The 22,890-nt window shown below is 30.3% G+C and overlaps 9 protein-coding genes across 9 annotated transcripts; 3 read left to right on the forward strand and 6 right to left on the reverse strand.

Moving 5' to 3' along the window:
• Positions 1-21: 21 nt before the first annotated feature.
• On the reverse strand, positions 22-756 carry cubi_03620 (uncharacterized protein; the record flags this gene model as incomplete). Its single annotated transcript, XM_029020634.1, has 1 exon — positions 22-756. One exon carries the CDS (start codon positions 754-756, stop codon positions 22-24), a length of 735 nt encoding a protein of 244 aa, XP_028875078.1.
• A 360-nt stretch (positions 757-1,116) lies between these two features.
• Positions 1,117-2,795, reverse strand: cubi_03621 (uncharacterized protein; the record flags this gene model as incomplete). The annotated part of the gene is made up of 2 exons (XM_029020635.1): positions 1,117-2,592; positions 2,712-2,795. The coding sequence occupies 2 exons, from the start codon at positions 2,793-2,795 to the stop codon at positions 1,117-1,119; spliced, it is 1,560 nt and encodes a 519-aa protein (XP_028875079.1).
• A 522-nt stretch (positions 2,796-3,317) lies between these two features.
• Positions 3,318-4,820, forward strand: cubi_03622 (uncharacterized protein; the record flags this gene model as incomplete). The annotated part of the gene is made up of 1 exon (XM_029020636.1): positions 3,318-4,820. The coding sequence occupies one exon, from the start codon at positions 3,318-3,320 to the stop codon at positions 4,818-4,820; it is 1,503 nt and encodes a 500-aa protein (XP_028875080.1).
• A 240-nt stretch (positions 4,821-5,060) lies between these two features.
• cubi_03623 (ABC ATPase) lies at positions 5,061-7,604 on the reverse strand (the record flags this gene model as incomplete). The annotated part of the gene is made up of 1 exon (XM_029020637.1): positions 5,061-7,604. One exon carries the CDS (start codon positions 7,602-7,604, stop codon positions 5,061-5,063), a length of 2,544 nt encoding a protein of 847 aa, XP_028875081.1.
• A 546-nt stretch (positions 7,605-8,150) lies between these two features.
• cubi_03624 (uncharacterized protein) lies at positions 8,151-9,269 on the reverse strand (the record flags this gene model as incomplete). The annotated part of the gene is made up of 3 exons (XM_029020638.1): positions 8,151-8,353; positions 8,438-8,841; positions 8,926-9,269. The coding sequence occupies 3 exons, from the start codon at positions 9,267-9,269 to the stop codon at positions 8,151-8,153; spliced, it is 951 nt and encodes a 316-aa protein (XP_028875082.1).
• A 247-nt stretch (positions 9,270-9,516) lies between these two features.
• Positions 9,517-10,089, reverse strand: cubi_03625 (nucleosome assembly protein; the record flags this gene model as incomplete). The annotated part of the gene is made up of 1 exon (XM_029020639.1): positions 9,517-10,089. One exon carries the CDS (start codon positions 10,087-10,089, stop codon positions 9,517-9,519), a length of 573 nt encoding a protein of 190 aa, XP_028875083.1.
• Positions 10,090-10,701: 612 nt separating this feature from the next.
• Positions 10,702-12,405, forward strand: cubi_03626 (uncharacterized protein; the record flags this gene model as incomplete). The annotated part of the gene is made up of 3 exons (XM_029020640.1): positions 10,702-11,490; positions 11,648-11,687; positions 11,753-12,405. The coding sequence occupies 3 exons, from the start codon at positions 10,702-10,704 to the stop codon at positions 12,403-12,405; spliced, it is 1,482 nt and encodes a 493-aa protein (XP_028875084.1).
• Positions 12,406-12,637: 232 nt separating this feature from the next.
• cubi_03627 (uncharacterized protein) lies at positions 12,638-18,880 on the forward strand (the record flags this gene model as incomplete). The annotated part of the gene is made up of 2 exons (XM_029020641.1): positions 12,638-12,710; positions 12,783-18,880. 2 exons carry the CDS (start codon positions 12,638-12,640, stop codon positions 18,878-18,880), a joined length of 6,171 nt encoding a protein of 2,056 aa, XP_028875085.1.
• A 704-nt stretch (positions 18,881-19,584) lies between these two features.
• On the reverse strand, positions 19,585-22,515 carry cubi_03628 (histidyl-tRNA synthetase; the record flags this gene model as incomplete). Its single annotated transcript, XM_029020642.1, has 1 exon — positions 19,585-22,515. One exon carries the CDS (start codon positions 22,513-22,515, stop codon positions 19,585-19,587), a length of 2,931 nt encoding a protein of 976 aa, XP_028875086.1.
• Between the last annotated feature and the right edge of the window lie 375 nt (positions 22,516-22,890).

Raw genomic sequence — 22,890 nt, forward strand, 5'->3', positions numbered from 1 at the left:
CTATATATTATGTCTATACTATTACCTCCTTTTCCTGTTTGACAATGCAATTTGGTTCTTAATATAACAACCAAATTTGTATATTCGATAAATAATCCAGGTGAAAAACGACGCTACAAGAAGTATCCAAATGATAAATATGACGTTGGTACTGCATTTACCAACTGGGATCTCTAAGTCCTCTGAAAGTTTTGAAAATACTTTTTCAGAAAAAATCCTATCTTCGTTTTGAAAGGCCAAAGCTAGATTAAAGTCTTCTTCTGATGCCACAGATGGATAACAATCATATAAAGGAGGTATAATGTAGTTTAAGAATTTGAGCTTCCAAGGTCTGGAGCATTGGCAAAAACTCCAATAGTAAAAGTAGCACGAAAACTTCCCATTTGTATGCTTTGAGCAAGAGTAAATCATTACATTACATCCTTTATTAACCATTTGTTCATTTTCTCTACACAAAGGCAAACCTTCAGAATTCTTTGTATTTGATATTGTCTGAGCATACTCTGGACCAAACATCCCCTCTAGCACAAACTTCAAGGATTTCGTATATGTTTCAAAAAGTGCAAAGGATTCATCTTGGCTACTTTCAGTTTGTTGGCTCCCACTAAGACCTAAACTCTCGTCCTTTTGGTTTGTATCATCATTATAATCTTCAATCACCTTTTTCGCTGCATCCAAAGATAAAACACAGATAGAAATAACCAAAATGAAAATGAATGAACGAATTCTCAGACATCCCCTTGTATTTATTTGCATTTCTTGTTTATTACTTTGATTGCATCCACATTAAAATTAAATAAAGAAAAAATATCTATAGGCTTAAAAACAATTTCTTGTTTAATTATAACAACAGTCTATTTCTATAAATTAGGTGTTTATTTGATTATAACATTCATACTCAAATCTCTTTTTTTTTCAATAATTCCCATTTTCTCTGGTTAAATTTAATATAATCATATTGGCGCCAAATGAGAATATGTATGCCGGTGTTACATGCCTTTGACAATAATTTACAAAAAAAAAATGGATAGAGCAAAAAAATAAAATGAACGAATTTTTGATTTTGAGAGACTAATTACGCTATTTCTATATGATTATATACTATATAATATTTGGTTAAAGGTTGATGTAAGAATTATGTAGGTCAATTGCCTTAGAGTTAATAGAACTTAAGGCAGAGAAATATTTTTTTAAAGATTTGAGACTTGTGCGAGAATATTTTCGTTGCTCTTTTTGCACATTTCTGTAAAGTAGAAATGAAGCGAGTAACGAGGCTGTAAGGAAAAGCCAAACACTAGTAAGGTTTTTTGGAGATAAATCAAGAGAGATCGTACTGTTATAGTTAATATCTTCATTATTAGAAAAAATGTTGAATTCTGCATAATTACAAACCTGGAAGATAGCCATAATCAACATTAGAAACAGGACAAATGCCGAAGATTTTTTGTAGATATTTCTTTGTCTGGAAAGATTTTCCATATTTTTCTCAAGTTGTGTCTGCTTATATATAAGACATTTATTGCATTCAAGTAGAGTCTGACAGTCATTCAATAATGTTGCAATATTGTCTTGGACCTTCCTGTCTACGACTCTTTCAATTTGGTTGACAACCTCTAAGATTCTATTAAGAGTGGGGAGACTATTACTTATTTGAGATGATTTATCAGAGGCCTGAGATTTACTAGACTTAACTCTGACATTACTTGTATTCTGATTTTCAGAATTGGAAAGTACTTCTCCCAAGGATTGAAGGGTTTTTAAAGTTAAGTATGTCCCATCCTTTGCGCCAGCAATATAAATTGGAATTAGATCAAAACCGTGTTTGATTGTAATACTGGAGCTAAGATTTTGAGTAACTTGACACATTACCTTAATTCTGTCTTCCTCTGTAGAAATTTCATCAATTTTTGTTAATAGAAAGTTTGTCTTTTGGGGATTATTTTCTGCAAGATATTTTGCCAAACTTAGGAGCCTTTTACTCAAAGCCTGGCCTGAAGGATCAATGCATATCAAAACTAAATCACATAAAGATAGTGCAAGATCTTTAATTACATTATCTACATCAAAAGAATATATTGAATCTCCATCTATCAATCCGGGAGTGTCAATAAAGTTAATGTTTTGCAACCTCCCTTGACTTGAAGGAAAAGTCTTTACAGTTAAGCTTGTAAGTAAACTTGGATTTCTCTCCACAATTCCTCTAAGTTCTGGTAAAATCATTAAAGCTGTCTCACCACCAATTTCATTAATTTGTTTACCTGAAACCACAAATGATATTCCACAAGTTTCTATAGCCATTCCTGTCTTTTGAATATTTTCTTGTAATAACCAATTAATTAATGTGCTTTTGCCTGCAGAAACATTCCCAATTATCATTACGGTGGCTTTTCTCCCTAATTTAGAAACTCTTAAATTCAATGCTCTACTTATTGAATATAGTCCTAGTTCTTCATTATTATCCTCAAATTCATCTTCATCTCCGTCTATGCCATCTTCGTATTGACCCGTAAATTTATTCAAGCCAGGCCCTTTATTTCTTTTTTCACCCATATATATTCCCTTGACTTTAAATCCATTGTACAAACCATATATCTAAAAAAGAAAAATGTAAAGTTAATTATAAAAATTCCTAGGGCACCATTAGCACAGGGAAAACAATGTTCCAAAGCTAACAATACTAATAGCAATAGCAATGCTATTTTCAAACATACCTCATCCAGTATTGATGCATTCAAATTACTACGCTCCTCATTGGGTTTTAATGCCAAGAAAGATAGTTTTCCCCTATCCTGCATTTCTTCTGGCACTAATTAAAAATGCACTATCTTTATGCCTTGTGTTCTTTCTTTAGTTTAATACAAAATATATTGATTAAATCTCTTATTATTTTGTTTAAGAATTTTTATTTTTTCCTACCCCACATGCTTTGGTTTATCTACATTTCTTTTAACCTACTAATTTGTATAATTCCCGCCTTTTGTGTGCATAAAGAATACAAAATTTAAAACTAAAGAAATGAATTAATAAAGTATTGAAAATACTAGTAAGATACGATCTTTCAGATTTAAAATATTTGATTAAACATCTGAAAATTCCTTGCCTTTTTCTTATGTTTATGAACTTTATAATATTAATTTACTTCTTTTTCATTTTTATCAGAATTAGTTTAGATAAATAAGGAGATTTTGGCGGCAAAGTACCGAAATATATAAATTGACAAAAAATGATACAGAAAAAAGTAAAAACTCAATCAAGTTGTTCTTTAGCTTATTTATATTTAAAAATAGGTGAATCAGCTAGATATATGACTTAATAAAATGACATCCACGAATGAACGTTTCTTATATTCCAATGAATTCAAGGGTGTAGTTTTTGCAGGTGGTTCTGGTAGAATGCTGGGGCCTCTAACCAAGAATATTTCGAAGGCAATGATCCCAGTATGTAATAAGCCAATGATATGGTACTCTATATCTAATTTGATACAACATAGGATCAAAGATATATGTGTATTTTGTGAGGAGGAATATGAAGATTCTATTAGAAATTACATTTCTGAGACGTTTTCAAATGAAAAAGTGATCAAAAGGTTTGAATTCGAAGAAACATATCAACAAAATATTAAAATAATTGGATTAAAGGAAGATGAGTGTTCAATAGAGTCATATGGTACTTGGAGTATTCTATCAGAATATGGGAAGGAATTTCTGCGAGATTCAGACTTCTTTGTCTTAACCTGTGATGTAATTGGGCCACTAGATTTACTCAAACTGGCAAATAAGCATCGTCTGTCTCAAGCAGTTTGTACTGTCTTGCTGACAGAAAATCCTGATTTGTCCAATATTAAAAGTACCGGAAAACAAAATACTAATTCAAACAATCAAGCTCAGGCAAATCTAATTGGTGGTATTTCTGTTGAATTACAGAAAGATAAAAATAAAAGTATTTTTGTTCTAGATGAAAAAGAAGAAGTGATACTATCTATAAGAGATTTTTATTCTGCCAGACAAGAAAATGAAGCTTTCGAATTAAGCAAACTTCAACTCTTTTGGCATCCCAATGTTTCACTACGTACTGACTTGATAGATTTACATGTTTATCTATTCAAATCCTCAATTTTCAAAATCCTTGAAATAGCATCCGGTTCACGAAAAATACCCACAATCAAATACCCAGAAGATGGGATTGAATCTATCAGACTGGAGCTTTTACCATTTCTTGCAAAAAATCAACATGTACCTGGCTCTGAGCTTTGGGGTAGGTCCAAATTTGATTGCAACCATTTTCTAGACGAAGAAATAACCTCAATCTCAAATGATTTACCTATTAAATTCACCAAAATTCATCTTCCTCCTAAAATTGAAGGGACTTCAGTATCATATTTCCTACAAAAATCCCCTCAAAATTCTGCAAGAGTAAACACGATCTTGTCTTTACATGAATGCAATCTGGCGGGAACTTCTCCTACACATTTCCCCACATGGCTCATTGAAGAACAGGCGGGTGCAAGTGTTGGGAAAGAAGTCATTATAGGTCAAAACAGTATTATTGGTAAAAATGTGCAGTTAAGAAGATGTGTAATCGGGTCAAACGTTGAAATAGGTGACGGTTCTAAGATTGTTAACTGTGTTATTCTTAATAATGTGAAAATAGGGTCCAAGTGTACAATTCAGAACTCTGTTATTGGTGATAATTCCGAGATTTCAGACACTTGCAAAATTTCTTACTCTGTAGTAGAGCACGGTTTTAAAGTTGAACCAAATTCAAAATATCAGGGGGAAATATTGGAAAAGAGAGATGAACTTTTTGAAATTAATATTTAATCATTCAATGACTTATTTTTTTTTTATATAGATTTGTTCCCTAAATACTCTATTTCCACTCTTTTATTTTTTCGAATTCTATATTTAAGTCTATAGTTTTACTCAATCCAATAAGAAGTTATTGCAAAAACTTTTAAACATTTAGCTTCAGAAAAAAATTACCTTATTCAATTTAACAAAATGAGAATCCTCAAAATAAAAATAAATTAATTTTCAGAATTAATATAGTTGAGTACAAATCTAACACAAAATAACACTTAGATTAAGTATTTCCCTGAGATTCTGAATTGAATTCAACGAGGCTTCTTTGAACATATTAGAATCAGAGCAAGTTTCTGCAGAATTTAAGACAGTCTCAAGACTTGATTTTAGCTTGGAAGCAACATTAGTTAACTGAAGCCTCTTTTTGTTTTGGCAGCTTTGTGGATTCACATAGACTTGCTCAACCAAAGTTAGCTCTTCAGCTTTTTCTCTTGATCTTTTTACTGTTTCTGATGGGAGCCCAGAAAGTTCTGCAACATCAACTCCCAAAGATTTGTCTGTGAATCCTTTTTCAACCTTGTATAAGAACTTGAGAACTCCACTTCCTGGTTTTGAAACGGATAAAGCCTTTGATGTAGATGCAGTTACTCTTAAGTTTGTTACGTTTGGAGTACTAGACGCAAGTGAGCTGAGTTCATGAAAGTGTGTAGCAAAAAGAGTGTAGCATTTTTTCTGGCAAACTAGATAATTTGCAATAGACCATGCAAGCCCAAATCCATCAAAAGTTGATGTACCACGCCCCAGTTCATCGACTATAACCAAAGTTCGTTCAGTTGCACTCCTAAGAATAGCTGATGCCTCAATCATCTCGGCAAAGAAAGTTGAAATTCCGAGTATTTGTGCATCAGAGGCGCCAACTCTGCACATTAATTGGTCCATTATCGGTACTTGTGCTTCCTTTGCAGGAACATAACACCCAATTTGAGCTAACAAAGAACATATGGCAATTTGACGAATATAAGTTGATTTTCCACCCATATTTGGCCCAGTAATAATACTTAACAAATTTCCATGGCGATGAAGATCAACATTATTTGCAACAAACTGGCCAGTTGTTGAAACTGTTCCTTGAGCTTCAATCAATGGGTGGCGAAGCTCTTTACAGTAGAATCTGCAATTACAATTAGTGGATCCATCTTCTGACATTTCCATATCAGAAGCTAAATTGCATTCCCCACTAACCATTTTAGGTCTCACAAATGGAATTTGGGCGCATAAAGATGTCATTGAAAAGCTTAAAAGTACATCAATTGACCCCAAAATACCAGAAAGACGTGAAACCAAAGACCAATAAGTAGATGCTACAGACAAAGCCTTAATGAGAACTTGCTCTTGCTCAATGTTGTAATCTTTTATAACTCTTTCTTCAAGATCTGAAAGTTCAATAAGTTCTTTTGTCCTAAAAATATAATCATTCTTGTTGATTCTGACTTGCCTAAATCGTTTCTTATCTTGGAAATATTCTATGTCTTTTCTAGTTACTCTAAAGCAAAGAGTAGTATCAACGCCTTCTCCTCTAATAACCCTAACGGCTTCTCTAGATCCTTCATTATAACCACGTTCTTCACAGAGATATGAATCCAAATCTTTCCTATGAGCTTCAATTTTGCGTTGTATCCTATTTTTCTCATCTGAAAGTTTCTCAAGTTCTGGAGTAAAGTAAGGAATAATTAAATAGTTACCTTTTTCTGCTTCTTCTAGGTCAATAGTTTTCTCAACTAGTCGAACGTAGTCTTTGAATCTGTTTAATGTTGATTCCAATGGTGCAAGAATCAAATCATATACTGACTGAATGAAATTCGAAGAAGATCCTGAGTTCTTATTTTCTTCTAATGCATCCTTTATATCAGAAAAAATATTACCTGATTGCATTACACTATCGTAAAGCTTTACCATATCCTCCAGGCCAAACTTTGGCTCTCTTTCAGACTTTGAACTTTCAGAAGCCACCAAGGAAGCAAATGTTCTAAATCGAACAGCTATTTGGTCCAAATCACAGACTTTACGCATATGAATACCATAAAGCTTTTGACGTAAAAAATCATTTTTACAAAAGAACTCCACAACATCTTGACGTGAATTAATTTGTTTTTCATCAATAAGAGGTTGTCTCAGCCATTGTTCAAGCCTCCTTGCACCCACTTTAGTTCTTGTTTTGTTCAATAATCCAAATAAATTTGTGGATGACTTATTACTTTCTCCCTTACTTGGAAAAATCCTTAATGATTGTAAACAAGCAGTGTCCATTCTCATAAAACTTTTGGTTACTAAAAATTTAATTTCGCATTGAGAGTTATTTTCTTTAGACTGGACTAACTGAAAGTGCCTTATTAGGTTAAGTAGTGACTGCCTAATTAATTCACTTTCTAGTTCCTTTCCATAACTTTTACTAGTTCTTCTTAATAGAGGAGAAATAATATCTTCAAAATTTTCCACACTAGATGGTTTTGGAAACCCAATTTCTTCAGAAGTCCAATTATTGCTCATGTCCAAAATATTGCGTAAGCGTTTTAAGCTTAAACAATCGTTTTGAACTGCATATACTACATTACTTGGCTGAGTTCTTACAAGCAGAGACTCTAATTCAGAAAGCTGTTCATTGTCTTCTATATTCGCTACTGATATTGATCCATTATTTACATCAAAAAGAGAAATCCCAAGCTTTGGCTCTGTAATAGTCTGTTTTGCAACAATTGAACAGAAAATTTGTGTTTTAAAGTTAACATCTATTATACTGTTCATTTTTTATTGTCTATATTAACTTCTTAGTTTGAAAAATCCCCATTTACTAATTTTTACTTTTTCTTCAATTTTCAAATTGATTTCCCCACAGTAATGTGGAGCCAATTGTAATGTCCATAGGTATTAAAATTATTTAATATTTATGCAAATTATATTGGAAAAAAACTCATATTTTACATAAATAATGATTAATCCTCTCTATTTTGGTTTTTTTTGCCATATTTTAGAACATTCATGTTTAGTTAATTTAGGTGTGCTATTATGTTAGTACTAATTTTTTAGTCTCTTGAATAAAAAATAAAAAAATAATTTTCACACGTAATTGAATAACAATTATTAATATGTGATAGAAGTGTTAATAAACGAATATAATGGGGAAAAAAAATGAAATAAAGAGTTTAAATAAATAAAAATTTGAATTAAAATCAGTTTCCTTTATATAATTTTACTAGATTTTTGAAATATGATTATATTTCAATATTAAGCTTCCACCAAATTACATTAATGCATGCTAAAAATAACCGGTATTTATATAAATAAAATATTTTAAATAAACATACCTGAGGCAAAAAAAGCCTTTTTAGGATTGAAAGAAATACACTTTGGTTGCCCAACATGCCCAGTTAGATTAACTATATGATTTGCAGTAGTAGTTGACCAAATTGAAATAGTAGAGTCTTGCAAACCATGGATTATGTATTGGGAGTCACTGGAAAATACTGGTCTAGTTTCAGATTTTATTATATGATCTGTACAGATAGAGAAATAATTATTAGTATACAATCATGCAATTAAGGGAAAATATTCTTTCCGTTATTAAATAAAAAACTTACTTGGGGATTTATTGACAACTTTATATTCTTGAAAAAGCTCCCCTCTGAAAGAGCTAATAGTGAAGATTTTTCCTAAATTAGTTTTGACCAATATGAGCCGTCCGTCAGGACTAAAAGTAATATGATCTATGTAATTCTTCTTTCCAATATAATTTGAGAGATTAAAGGTATCAAAAGGAGAATAGGTTTTGCAATCATACAAAGTGATTATATGGTCGTCAGTTGCAACAGCAAAAGTTCGTCCCTCGGGATCAAAAGCTGAAATGGGAGTCTTATTTTTAGTAGACTGAACAGCTAATGGAGCTTCCAGTTTAAAATTATATATAGAGACCTTCGAGTCATTTGTTGAAACAATAAATAGATCTTTGTTTGGATGCACGGAAATGCCATTGTATGGTACAACACTAGATATAATAATTTAAAAAAAAGTAGATTGGAAAAATGATTTTAGTGAATAAAAAAAGAATATATTAAATAAGTAAACTTACCTCGATGAGAGTTTAGTAGCCCTAATATATCTATTTTCTTGAATATCCCATAACCTGATAGTAGCATCACCATCTGTTTTGTTAGATGCTACAAGGCATTGTTTGTTACTATGTGCAAATTTGATTGCATCCATACTATTCTTCCTAGAGTGATGAATTCTGAAGATATCTCCAGATGAAATAGTGTATACTCTCAATGTATCACTTTCACAAATTAGTAAGGAATCACCATCTTCACTCCAATCCATATTTGAAATAGGTGTAATGGCATCTTTGAACACACGGCATGCCTTGAATTTGGTCATTAAACCATCATTCAAAACAGTCTTAGATTGTTCCAGCATAATGACAGATGATTATTGTAATCTGGCCAATGCAAATTTAACTAATTATAATAAAATCTTAGTTTTAGAAATTATTACTTTTTGACATTAGTTGAATTTGGCGCCAACTAGGCTAGAAAAAAAATAAGTGAGATAATAATTAGATTATAAAAGGAGATAAAAGTATATAGGAACACAATTAAAGAAAATATTTTATTAAATAGGATTTTAGGTAATTTACTATTGAATCCATTTTCCTGAAATTAATCTATTCATTTGAGATAGAATCATATTCACAATAATATAGTAGAGGGGCGTGATAAATATCTCTACGTATAATTTCTCCAATATCAATATTATCACCAGAGATATCTTCTGAGAAGAAATCAAAGAATGACAAAATGTTGTTCTTGTACTCCTCTTCATTCTCTTCACCATCGATGAATTTTTTTTCAATGATTGACCTTGGAGACTCTTTCTTCCAATTAATCTTGGTTACCTCATTTACAATCTCCTCGTTATCTTTAAAAATAATATGTTTAACTAAGACATTTGGCTCCATAAATTCTGAGACTGCTTCATCGAAGACCAATTTAATTTTATAAGACCCTTCATTATCTAGATTGTCTTCTAACTCTATATCCTTAAGGTGTTCAAGAACATCAAAATCTTCAGGATGCATATTTTCTTGGAACACTGGATGTTTTGAAATAGTGTCAGCCCAAAATTTAGGTATTTTTTCAATTATAGCTCTTCTTTCATCAAAAATAGGTTTCTTTTTTTGATCAAATTGCCTTTGAATAATCATTTGTTCTTTGGCACACTCATTGTCTAGTTCCATTAATTTGGTATCCACTTAAATAATTTTAATTAAATATTATTCGATAAAACATTAAAAAACTTACCTTCTTCTAACTTTGAAAGCAATTCCCGTTTTTCACTAACGTCTATTTCACCCCTAAAATAATGTTTAAAAATAACAAAAGGATTGAAATTAACGTGATTACCATCGTAAACTAGAAATTCAGTCATATTTATTACTGCATTGCAACAATAAAGTATACCGAACTTAATAAAAAATTACCCTTTATTTGAAACATCAACAGCTCCTGAATCTAACTTTTGTTTTTTCATCTTTTAATTAACTTGCAATTTCTAAAAATTTCAAATTTGACACTTTATAACTTGATGAATGAAAACTATTTCTTCGCCTTGGTCTTTTCAAAATTATCTTGTCAAATTATGATTAAACGCCCGCCAAAATGTGGCGCCATATTATATGGTTTTACACGACATGTACATGTCATTAATGGTCTAAAGTGTGATTTGAATTAAAATTTATAATATAATAAAGAAATATAAGAATTGGGTTATTTTTTTAAAAAGTAATACATGAAATCTTGTGGGAATATCACGGAAGAGTGTATTTGAATAAAAAAAGTAGTTAGCAAGGATGGCTTCTTTAAATGATAATAATAAGGATTCCCAAGGGAGTCAATTAATAGATTTAAATGGCTCAGAAAAGAATGACTATATAGGCTATATGTCACATTTGCAGAATAGTGCAGCTCAGTTGAGATATGAAAATAATATTTTAAAGAATGATAATGCAAATTTAGTATCTAAGTTGGACAGAGCTGTGAGTAAGAGTAGAAATGGAGTAGAAATACCAGAGAAAGCAACAACGGCAGAGATTGCTGAGGCATTTGAAAAATTAAATGAAGAGAATTGCCGACTTAAGAGGGAAATGGAGCGTTTAATTCGTTCAAATACTAGACTAAGAGTTGCAATGCAAAATAGGGATCCTAGCTTAATTCCCCCAGAAGAACAAGATAAAAGTTATTTCATTAGCTCTGAAGAATCTGGAACAAGACTCTGTCAATGTGAATATATTCTTAACGAGATTCTAGAAGCGGTTTCTTATAAATTAGAAACTTATGAAAAACATATTTGGGAACATAGATTGGCTACCTTAACAAACGAAAGAGACGAAATTGCCGTTCAAAATATTTCGCTTGTTGATAGGCTCGCTGAGATCGAAGCAATTATCAAAGTGGATCACGTCCTGGCAGAAAGATTTAATGTTCCTTTAGAAGGTTGTGATGAAAAGAACCAAATTTTAACACTGCATCGCAAGTTGGGTTTTGCATTGGATGTAAACCAGCAACTCGAAAGAAGGTTAGCTTTCGAAACTCAATTATCAAGATCATGGCAAAGCAACATGCACACAATTGTCAGTGAGGTAAGTTTCTCTTAAAAATTCAATCCTTAATTACAAACTGTGTTCTAAATTATTGCATGTTTTCCCCACATTATAATAATTGCATGCATTTGCAAATAACATGCATATTTTATAGCTAAGGCAGTATATGTATGAACTCGGGTCCATTATAAAGCAGTCAAATGGCTGTGAGATATTTAGGAGTATAAGCTCTTCAGGTAAGTTTAAATATTTATTTCTTAAGTTAAAAATCAAATAAATAATATCCAAATTAATTTTTTAGACCAAACCAATAATATAGGTGCTGGAGGTATTGTAGAGGCTCCTGGCTATAGAAAAGCTGACAGAGAAAGCTTAAAGTTACTAAGGTTGGCAAAACAAAGAATTGAAGCTGATACAAAGAGACTAGAAACATGTAATAAAAGAATTATAGAATTAGAAAATGAAGTTGCATCTTTAAGGGTACGTAATCATTCATATATATATATGGAAGGGGCAATCAATCATGATACTGCAAGCAAAGAAATAATGAAAAATATTTTACCTCCACCAAAAATGTCCGCTCAGGACTTAACTGGAGGCTTAATAAGATCATTTTCAAAAGCTCGAAATGATAATAATTTGTTTTCTGTTAACAACGAAGGAATATTGAATGTCAAGTTAGATAAGATTTACGAATCAAAAGATGGTGACGATCATCCAGAGGAGAATCAGGGAGCAACCGAATGTGAGGTTAATGGAAAGACGAGTAGTGTTTCTAAAGAAAAAGACAAAAGTTCTTATGAAATTCAAGATCTTGAAGAAGGAAGTGTTACTCATAGAAGTCATCACAACAGTCATCGTTCTCATAGCCAAAGCCGACCTTTAACTCATAGAAGCCACAAATCTGCCTCATCTAATGATAATCATTCTAAAACATCAAAAACTCATTCATAGTCATATTCTAAGAGATGTATGAGCCTTGAATTTGATTAATTAATCAATGCTTGCAGTGGTTGTTTCCCTAAAAAGCAGAAAGGTTTGAAATCATTATTTAACAAAATTGATTTCATATTAAATTTCTGGTTTTGCTTTATAAACATAAAATTGAAAACCCCATGCTCTAATAATAATTTTCTTATTAACATTAATTTTTTGTTTAACTTTTACTTTTTTTCAGGTTCAATCAATGAAAAATAGAAACTCAGTTTTTGCTACAGGCACATTAACTTCATCATATTCAATATCTTCCACTGAAGATGGTAAGTTGTAGAAAATTATTTAATTTAAACTGATTAACAAATATAACTAATTAATTATTTCATTCAACTTAGGTATAAGATATAATGTGTACAGAGAAAGGATTGAGAAGTTATCAGGATGGTTAGAAGATCAAGTAGTGAGTGGTCATGTATTTGAGAAAATGAAGGAAATAAGAAATAGAAGAATTACTGATGCAATGATTTTAAGACCAATTAAAGACGATGAAGTTCAGAAGGATAATAAAGATGAGAAGAAAAATTTCAGGGGTTTAGGAGAAGGTGAGGAGTTGGGAGCAATGGAAATATATTTGAATCAGGATGCAGAAAGACGAGCGAGACAGCTGATTCAGCGTTCAGGCGTAGTTCCAGCTTCTAAGGATATATTAGATAGGCAAGCTAGGAAACTTAGCCAAACTGGTAATGATAAAAATGCTATTCTAAATGGAAATGAAAAGAGAAATGAAGTAATAGAAACATGGTTGTCAAGTGGAATAATGCCAGGGGACGATCAGATTGACCTACCAAAAGAGTATAATGACTGGAAAATGCAGAAAATGGTGAATAATTTGGCTCCTGATTTGAGAATAAGAAAGAAGTTACTAGAGAATTCTTTAAAGAACATAAAACCAATTCCTGTAGATGGAGAAGATTTACCAGAAAATATGGTAGATAATGAAAATGTATTGCAAAAGAATTTTGAAACTAGTATGATGTTTGCACCACCATTAGCAATGCCAGAAATTAAGGTCAAATCTCCAAAGAGGATGATGCAAAGTAGAGGTAGAAGTCCAGTAAAGCGAACGTCTCCAAAGAAGATAGGTATCGATATGAAAGAAATAGCAAAAGTAGTGGTTAAACAAGTACAAGATACTTTGGAAGCAACTATTGAAAATAGTCAGATTGAAATTGAAGACAAGATAGATTCTTTAAATGATCATTTGAAGCAATTGGAAGAAAAGACCAATATGATATTAGAAAAAAGTGAGCAAAATAGTCCAAAAATGGAGATAATAAAGATTGATTCAATTAAAGAAAATGAGGAAATAGTTCCAAAAAAACAGAATTTATCATTTTTATCACCAGTTAAGAAAAAGATGGAAGCTCCAATACCTCCAAAGAAGACAACAATTATTCCAAATGTTGTAAAATCAACAGTAAAGGAGCAGGATTCACCACATGAGAAAGTTAGTGTCAAATTCTCTCTATACTTTTCAATGTTTAAAAAGAAGATTTTAAAAAGTTTTAACAATTTAAATGAATTATATCATGAAATGAAACCAAATTCAAATGGAGATATATCACAGGAAAACTTTATCGCGTTTTTAAAAGATAATAAGATTCCAGGGGGGAATTCAGAACATACAAAATTGTTTGATGAGTTAAAAAGTCAGAATGGCTCAATTACAAGATTATCACTATACAAAAACGTACATCCATTATATGAGAATCCTGATCCGACTTTGGAAGATTTTGTTAAGTTGTTAGATGAGATATATGAAGGTTGTGAGATTCCTGTATTAGTTTCAACATTTAAGGATACTTTTCTGAGTAAGGGAACTTTCTTAAAGTTTGGTCAAGATCAGCTTTTATTAAGTGAATCAAGTATGGAATATATTTGGAAAAACTATATGAGTTCTGGAGGAATCGGTATTTTTAATACTTCAGAAAAGCTAATAGAAAAGATCATGAATATTCGGAAAAAACTAGGATTGGAAGATTTATCTAATGAGAAAGAAAAACAAAACAGTATGAACGAGGATATGACTGTAGATAAGGAAATAGCTAGAAAAGAAAAGGAGAGAGAGGAGGAAGAGAGAGAAAAAGAAAAAGAGAGAATAAGAAAAGAAGAAGAAGAAAAGGAAAGGGAAAGAATAAAAAAAGAGAAAGAAGAAGAAGAAAAGGAAAGAGAGAGAATAAGAAAAGAGAAAGAAGAAAAAGAGAGAGAAAGGGAAAAAGAAAGAGAGAGAATAAGAAAAGAAAAAGAAGAAGAGGAAGAGAGAGAAAGGGAAAAAGAAAGAGAGAGAATAAGAAAAGAGAAAGAAGAAGAGGAAGAAAGAGAAAGAGAAAGAGAAAGAGAAAAAGAAAGAGAGAGAATAAGAAAAGAAGAAGAATTGAACAAGAAGAGTCCATCAATTACATCTATATTATCATCATCTTCAGCCTCATCAGCAAAATCAAGATCAACACGTTCTTTAACTTCATCATCATCCTCTTCAAAAAATGAATCAATAAATTCTTCATCAATTTCTTCGAGAGAAAATTTATCAGAAACAAAAATGAGTACAAGTAGAAGTAGAAAATTATCAAAATTAAATTCTTCCAATAGCGTTAGAAACTCAATCATTAGATCAAAATCTATAACAAGTGAATCATCAGATTCAGAAATGGGGTCAAAAATAGGTTCAGGATCAAAGTCAAAAGAGAAATCGAGATCTGAATCAAAAAATAGGTCAGTATCTGTATCAAATTCAGAGCATAGTATAGAATCAGAATCAAATTCAGAGTCAGAATCAAGTTCAGAGTCAAGTTCAGAATCAAGATCAGAATCAAGATCAGAATCAAGATCTGAGTCAAAACTTAGATCAGGATCAAGATCAAGATCAAGATCTGATTTTGAATCTGGACCAAGATCTGAATTATCAACACCAAAATCAAAAAAAAAACAAGGATTATCAGGCTCTGAGAATGAAATGAAATTAAATAGAAATTTGTCATCTAGTAGTAGTATTAATGAATTTGACCCAAAGACTCAGAAAGATAGTGTTATTGAGAAGGATCCAACAAAAAGAGCAATATTAATGAATTTGGACCCTGATACAGAGAGTCTACCATTGGATGATAGGTTGAGGAGTAGGATAAAAGAGGTTTATAAAACAGGAGGAGCTGCATATAAAGAAATGTGTGGGGGGAAAATAGACAAGAATGCAACTTTATCCGAGTTTGGAGATTTTATCGAAAAGTTAAATATATTTCTAAGTTTTTCAGAAAGCAAAGAGTTTTATGGGAAATTAACAAAAACTCAAGGTTCTCTGAATATTGGTTCTATGTATTCATATTTGCATAAGTTAGAAAATGTGAAAAATCCTGATCCAGAAATCATAGGTAATTACTTGAAGGAGATATATGGTACAGTAGATGAGGCCTTTAAGAAAAAGAATTTGTTTGACCATGAAACTATAACTGAACAAGAATTTATTCAAGTTTGTACTGATTCTGGATTTACTAAGTCTGCATTGAAGACATTATTTAAGGAAATGACAGGAAATATAGAAGGTGCATATGTTGAAGTACAAGATGTAATACAATGTTTACAGGGTCATATTACAGCAAAAGAGGTATATGAAGATGAGTTAAATAGAAATTCTCAGTGGGCAATTTGGAGAGTTGTACCACAGAGAAAAATATTAATTAATGAAGATAAAAGAAAATCTGAATTAAATATCGTAATACAAGCATTAGCATCTGATAAAATTAAAGATTTTAAAGGAATAGGAAAAGAGGAATTAATACACATTGTAGAGAATTTCTTTATGAGAGAACAATTATCAGCATCAAGTCAAGTTATTGCTAAAGATGAAAAAGGTTATTCACTTTCAGTAATAGTTTCTGGAGCTGTAGATTCCATTGAATCTTTATGGTATGGTGAAAATATATTAGAAACATTTAAAGTAGGTGATATTATAGGAATTGATATGTTTAAATCAACACCAAGTAAACAATTTTTAAGAACTAATGAGGAAACAGTATTATGGAAATTAAGTCCAAAAATATGGGAAATTAAAGTAAAAAATAGAATTGAAGAATTAAAAGATGGGTTTTTAGCAATAGATGATTATTTTAAACAAGATAAGATTTTTAGTAAATTAGATTCAAAAAACCAAAAAAATTTATATGATAATGCAATATTTACAAGATACCCATCAAAGACATGTATATTTAAACAAGGAGAATTAGCAAAAAGCTTTATATTAGTATTTGAAGGATCAGTTTCTTTAATAGTTGATGGAGATTTAACAAAGATGCCAGAAAAGTATAGAAAAAAATCAACAGGAACAAGTATTGGTGATAAATATTTAATTAATAGAATGAAATATCCATATAGTTGTTATTGTGATTCAGAATGTGAATCAGTAATTATTATTACAATATCTGATGAGATTATAAATATGGTTTTAAATGATGAAATAAAAAAAGAATTGATTAAAATGGATGAAAAATTAGAAAAGAAAAATCCTATTCCAATTCAAGAAAAATTAAGATATCCTGATTTAAAATTAATTCCAAAGTCTGAAGGAGAAGTAAAATCAAGAGTAAAAAGTTTAAAAGATAATAAAGAAGAGAAAAAAGATAATGATGATATTAATAATGATGAAAATGATAATAATGAAGATTCTATGAATGAAAATACTAGTAGAAGTAGTAATAATAATCAAAATGATGAATTATTAGAAAATGAAAAGAAAATTGCATTAGAATATTTAAAAGCAGATATACAATCAAGAATATTAAGAAAACATATAAGTTTGGGAGATTGTTTTAATTATATGTATAAAAATTGTGTATCAAAAGAGAATAAAGAAAAAATGAAGAATGTTCCACCAGTAACATTATTTGATGAAGATAGTCAACCAAGTAAAGATTTAATAATAAAATGGCCTAAATATGATAAATTATTTATTGGAAATTGGGTAGATACAGATGCATTTGCTGAATATGTTTCTGAGGTATTACATATTAAAGCAACATTTACAGATATAACATCAATATTTATGAATTTTTGTTCTCCATTAGATAATCGTCTATATATTGGTACTTTTTATAGGAATTTTGAGAAAATTTCAGATTTATCAATGAAAGATTTTAATAGAAGATTGGTAGAAATAGATGGAAGTGTTTTTAATACATTTACAACAGTTGGAGGTGTAGTACCAGGAGGAAGTGTATCAACTGATACATTTATAGTAATAGGAGGAAGAGCAGGGTTTACACGTCCAGAAGCTACAGAGTTATTTTTAAAACAAATTGATGTTTTAAAAACAAAAACAATATCTTTAACAACATTATCAAAATTAGTATCAGGTGAGATAACTAAAAAAGAAGCACATGAACAAGAATCAGGATATGGATTATTTAGTATGGCACAAGATTATTTTGGAAGAGGAGGAGGATCAGTATCAAAATTATGTGATAATGGTGGTGTTTTAGATTATAAGAAATTAACAACAAAATATGAAGATGTTAGTTGTAAAAAAGAAAAAGAATTAAAAATTTTAGATAATAAAGAGAATATAAAAATATTATCTAATATAGATAATATGGAACCATTAGCAGTATTAAATAGTAATCAACGTATTTGGTTAATATCTTTATTAGAAAGAAAACAAATAAAAAAAGGATCAAAATTTATAAATCAAGGAGATCCAAATGCAGCAATGGTAATATTATATAAAGGAGAATTATCAGTAATGCAAACAGGATTTTTTGGTTATGATTCACAATTAGAAGAAATTTCTGCTGATGGTGAAAAAGATGATTTAAAATTATTTGGTTGGAAAGAATATTATTCATTAAAACAAGCTTCAGAAGTATCATTAGTAGCAAAAAAAGATTCAATAGTTTATTTATTATCTCGTAATGATATAGATCAGATAATTGAAATGATAAATAATAGAGTGGAAAAGATCAAAAATATTTATTTAGTTTTATTAAATACTCCAAATATACGTGATTGGCCAATCAAAGTTTTAGAGAAATTTGCATGTTGTCTTAGAATTGAGATATTTATTAATGATGAAACAATTTTGGAAATGGGTCCTTGTGATATAGAAAACTTAAAATTCTATGTTGTTGCAGATGGTGAAGTAGTGATAGAAGGGGTTCCAATGGGTGATATGGAAGAATTAAATGATTATATTGTAGGAAGAAGTAGATATTTTGGTGAGTGGGCAATAATTAAAGGTTTTGATGAGAGAACTTCAAATGTGATATCTAGAGGAAAGAAGACAGTTTTATTATCAATTCCAAAGAGAGATTTTAAAAGGATCTTGTCATTAATTGGTGATTATGCAATACATAGATTCCAAGATTATGGATTACAATTATATCACTTTTCACCAAAGCATTCAAAAAGATTTAATAGCCCAATTCGTGTATTAAATAATAAATCTTAATTATATAAAATAGAAAATTTATTTATTTTTGGGGGGTTTATTTCTACTTAACCATAAATATAATATTGCATGCATGCATGCATGCATGCAAATAACAGAAAATATGGTTTGCACCATTTCCGTATTTAAAATAAAAAAAAAACTAAAATTAATGAAAATATAAAAAAATATGTTTAATTGAAAAAAGATATAAGGAGAAAAAGAGGAAATTAATTAATAGTGAAAAAAAAAATCATTTTTTGGCAGGTATAATAATAATATCATTTGTTATAATATAATATTAATTTATAAAATATGTATTAAAAAATCGGAATTTTAATGTATTTAATGATTCTTTAGATTAGAAAATGTAATTTTTTATTGAATAAAAGTAGCATTTGGGATATTCTCAAATATTACGGAGAAAAAGTATTTACTTGATCAAAAGTTGATGGTAGGAAAAAAGGAGGTAGTATTAGGGAAGTTAATATTAAATTTATATTAAATAGAACTAGGGCTAATATTAATGAGGAGATATAAAGAGAGAGAAAATTAAAGAAAGAAATGGAAGATTAGATTAGAAAATATGTAATATTTTAAATAAATAAAATATATATAACTATTTATTTATATAGTAATAAAAAAAACTAACTTAAAAATTAACGTGAATGAACTTTAATTATAATAAACTTGAAACTAGGGTATTTATTAACTTTGGTTTTAAATTATAACTCGAATTCTGACGAGAATTTAGAGTAAGTTGATCCAAATTCTGATATCACAGATTGTATATGGCTAACGAGATCGTTAAGGTGGACTTCTTGTGAGGAAACAGAAGAGGAGGTTGAATTACTCTCAGTCTGATTGTTATGTATGAATTTGAATTGGACAGTATTTTTCAAGGCCTCGCTTTCTCCAACAATTATACAATATGGAATGCGGTTATTTGAGGCATAATCAAGTTGTTTCCTAAGTTTTCCATTTCCTGTCAAAGAAATTTCACAAGGAATGTTTTTGTCCCATAATAAAGATGCAATTTTGAATCTATATTCAAACAAAGAATCTCCAACATTACATATGAGTATATCCGTAAACGATCCTTTTGAGGAGTAATTAATAGTATTACTACTCTCAAATTTCCTTTCAATTATGCTCATTATACGTTCCACTCCTACAGAAAAGCCTACAGCAGGGATACTTTTTTGTGAAAACATTCCAATAAGCTGATCATATCTTCCACCAGCTGCTATACTACCAACATTTAAGTCATTTGAGATTAATACGGCTTCATAGATAACCCCAGTATAGTAGTCTAACCCACGGGCAAGGGAAAGATCAAAGGAAAGATAATTAAGACAGTTACTGCAATTTTCTGTATATTTGAAGAGAGTCTGTAGGTCATCTATTGCTTTAATTATGTTTTCATTTGACATCATTTCTTTATTTGATTTGATTTGTTCAATAACATTAAAAGGATTTCCTTTTAATTGAATAATTGATCCGATTTTATCAACACAACTTTCTGATATACCTTTAATATTAATCATTTCATTTCGAACACTATCCCATGGCTCCTTATCAAGCTTATCAATAGATGAGCAAGCTGTTTTAAATTTCTCACTAGGTACTCCTGAAATCTCAAGAATACCATCCAAAAGTTGTCTATGGTTTACCTTTATTATAAATTGTCCAATCCAATTAGAAAAGGAAGATAATACTTGGGTTGCAATCTTAATGATTTCAGAATCTGCAACCATTGAATCATAATGTCCAACAATATCCAAATCACATTGGTAGAATTCCCTAAATCTTCCTCTCGCCATTTGAGGTTCATCTCTTCTATATACTTTTCCAATTTGGTATCTTTTAAGGTGGTCAAGCCCAGAAGTTGCAATATATCTTGCCAAGGGGACAGTCAGGTCATATCTAAGTGAAAGCTGTTCTCCACCTTGATCTTTTAAGTCATAAATAAGCTTGGAATCTTCTCCATATTTGCCTAAAAGGGTGTCTTTAAGTTCAAATACTGGAGTGTCAATTTCGACTGCTCCGTGAGCTCTATATACTTGTCTTATAACTCCAAAAACTAGATTCTTAATTGCCATCTTTTGAGGAGCAACATCTTGTGTTCCTTTTGGAATTTTTGGACGTCTGATAGACTGGTTCTGAGGAGTTGTAATGGATTTCAATTTTGAATCCAGTCTAAAAATTTGTCCATCTTGGAAAAGTTCTAGTACTTGAGAGTAGATACCATTTTCAACATCATTTTTGGTTTTTTTAAGGAGATTAGATTCTGTTATTACACTAATCATAAGCTGTCTAAATTCATGAATATTCTTTGATTCGTGAGAAGCTATTGAAACTTCATTCTTACCTTTCTTTTTGGCCTTTTCAATACTGGATATATACTGTTGGTAGTTCTTATCAGCAAGCTTTTGTAACGATAAAATACACAAGATTGAAAAGATTTCCAGATTATGATTAATTAACTCTTTTAATCCATGAATTAAGTCTTTAAAACCGTCCATTGTGGAGACTCTTAATACTTTAGACAAGTCTAAAGAATTATTAATCAATTCATTTATTTTTAAGTTAATATAACCCAAATTTTCCATAGTTAAAGGAGTTACAGATTTTAATATTTGCTCAATATTTAACCCATGTATTGATATTTCCGAATTTAAATCAAATTTAGAAAAATCATTCACAGAAATGATTTCTTCTTTGCTTGTATCCCTTAATAGCAGATCCAGAAATTCAAGACTGGATCTCTCCATGTAATAAAGCGAAGAAATGACCGTTTTAAGTGGTTCTAAAATTGGCATAATCTCAATATAATCAATAGAATGTTCGATACCTTTTGTACTTGTAGTTATATTACCGCTTTTGAGGAAGAATCCCTTAATACATTTAGTAAGATTTTCAATGGAATTTTGAAGAGTTCCCAATGAACATATAATCTCAGACAACCTTACTCCAAGATCCTTATTCTTCCATCTAATTTCTCTTTGAATTTTTGAATCTTCTAGAAGCCACCTAATGTTTCTTGTAGTTTCAGCTAGACCACCAGTAGAAATTGATGATAAATGAGTTAAAAAGCATAATGGGAAAGACATTGCCTCTACTAAAATTGCCAAGGTACATTCCCCAAAGCTTTTCAAGGTAGAAGAAATTCCCAAATAAAGTGCAAGCTGAGATACTTTCACGGAAAAACCTTTTGTAAAGGCTTTTGCATCGCTTTTGGACACTTTTAGTCCTGAAAGCCTTACATACTCTTGCAATAAATTTGTTAAAGTCAATTCATCTGTGCTAAAATATTTTACCTTAACTGAATTTAAATTTCTGTTTCTTAACTGCTCAAGCAACCAAATCATTATTTTTTTGGATGTTCCGTTTCCCTCCATTGCCATTCCCACAGCTTTTGTAAGCATTAATGCTCTAACTTCACTTAAACTTAATTCTTCAGCCTTTTGAGTCACTTCCTCAACACAACCAGTCCAACAATCACTTTCCTCCAATATTTTCAGATCCTCCTCATTTTCCCTCAACTTAGGTTCCAATAAAAACTCAGATTTATCACTTGTTGATATCAATGCAACATTTTCCAAAGAAATCCCACCAGTTCCAATAAATAAACTCGTTGCTCCGTTCTGTGCCATTTAATTAACACCTCCTATCAAATATTCTATAACTTTTGCTTCTTTTTTTCCAAAATCTACCTTTTATTTCTTTTCTTTAAACTTTTTTTTATTATTTTTTTTTAATTTATTTTTGCAGTGTTTTTTTTGACACGTTGGGCGGTAAACCACTTTTTTTGTCTAAATTTTTGATTGCCAATTTGTATATACCGGTGTGATTACATAAAATAATTTAATAAAAAAATGCATAGTGGACATCAAACCAAATTTTTACAAGAAAAAAATATTTAATAGAACCCACAAAATTTAATCAGAGGAAAAATTAATTAATCATAAATCATGTAAAATTTCTACTGTCAAAAAAAATTGGCTAAAATACGAGAATATATTTGTAAT

The sequence above is a fragment of the Cryptosporidium ubiquitum genome (assembly GCF_001865345.1).
Source record: "Cryptosporidium ubiquitum isolate 39726 chromosome Unknown contig_3, whole genome shotgun sequence".
In the NCBI taxonomy this organism is placed as follows: domain Eukaryota; phylum Apicomplexa; class Conoidasida; order Eucoccidiorida; family Cryptosporidiidae; genus Cryptosporidium; species Cryptosporidium ubiquitum.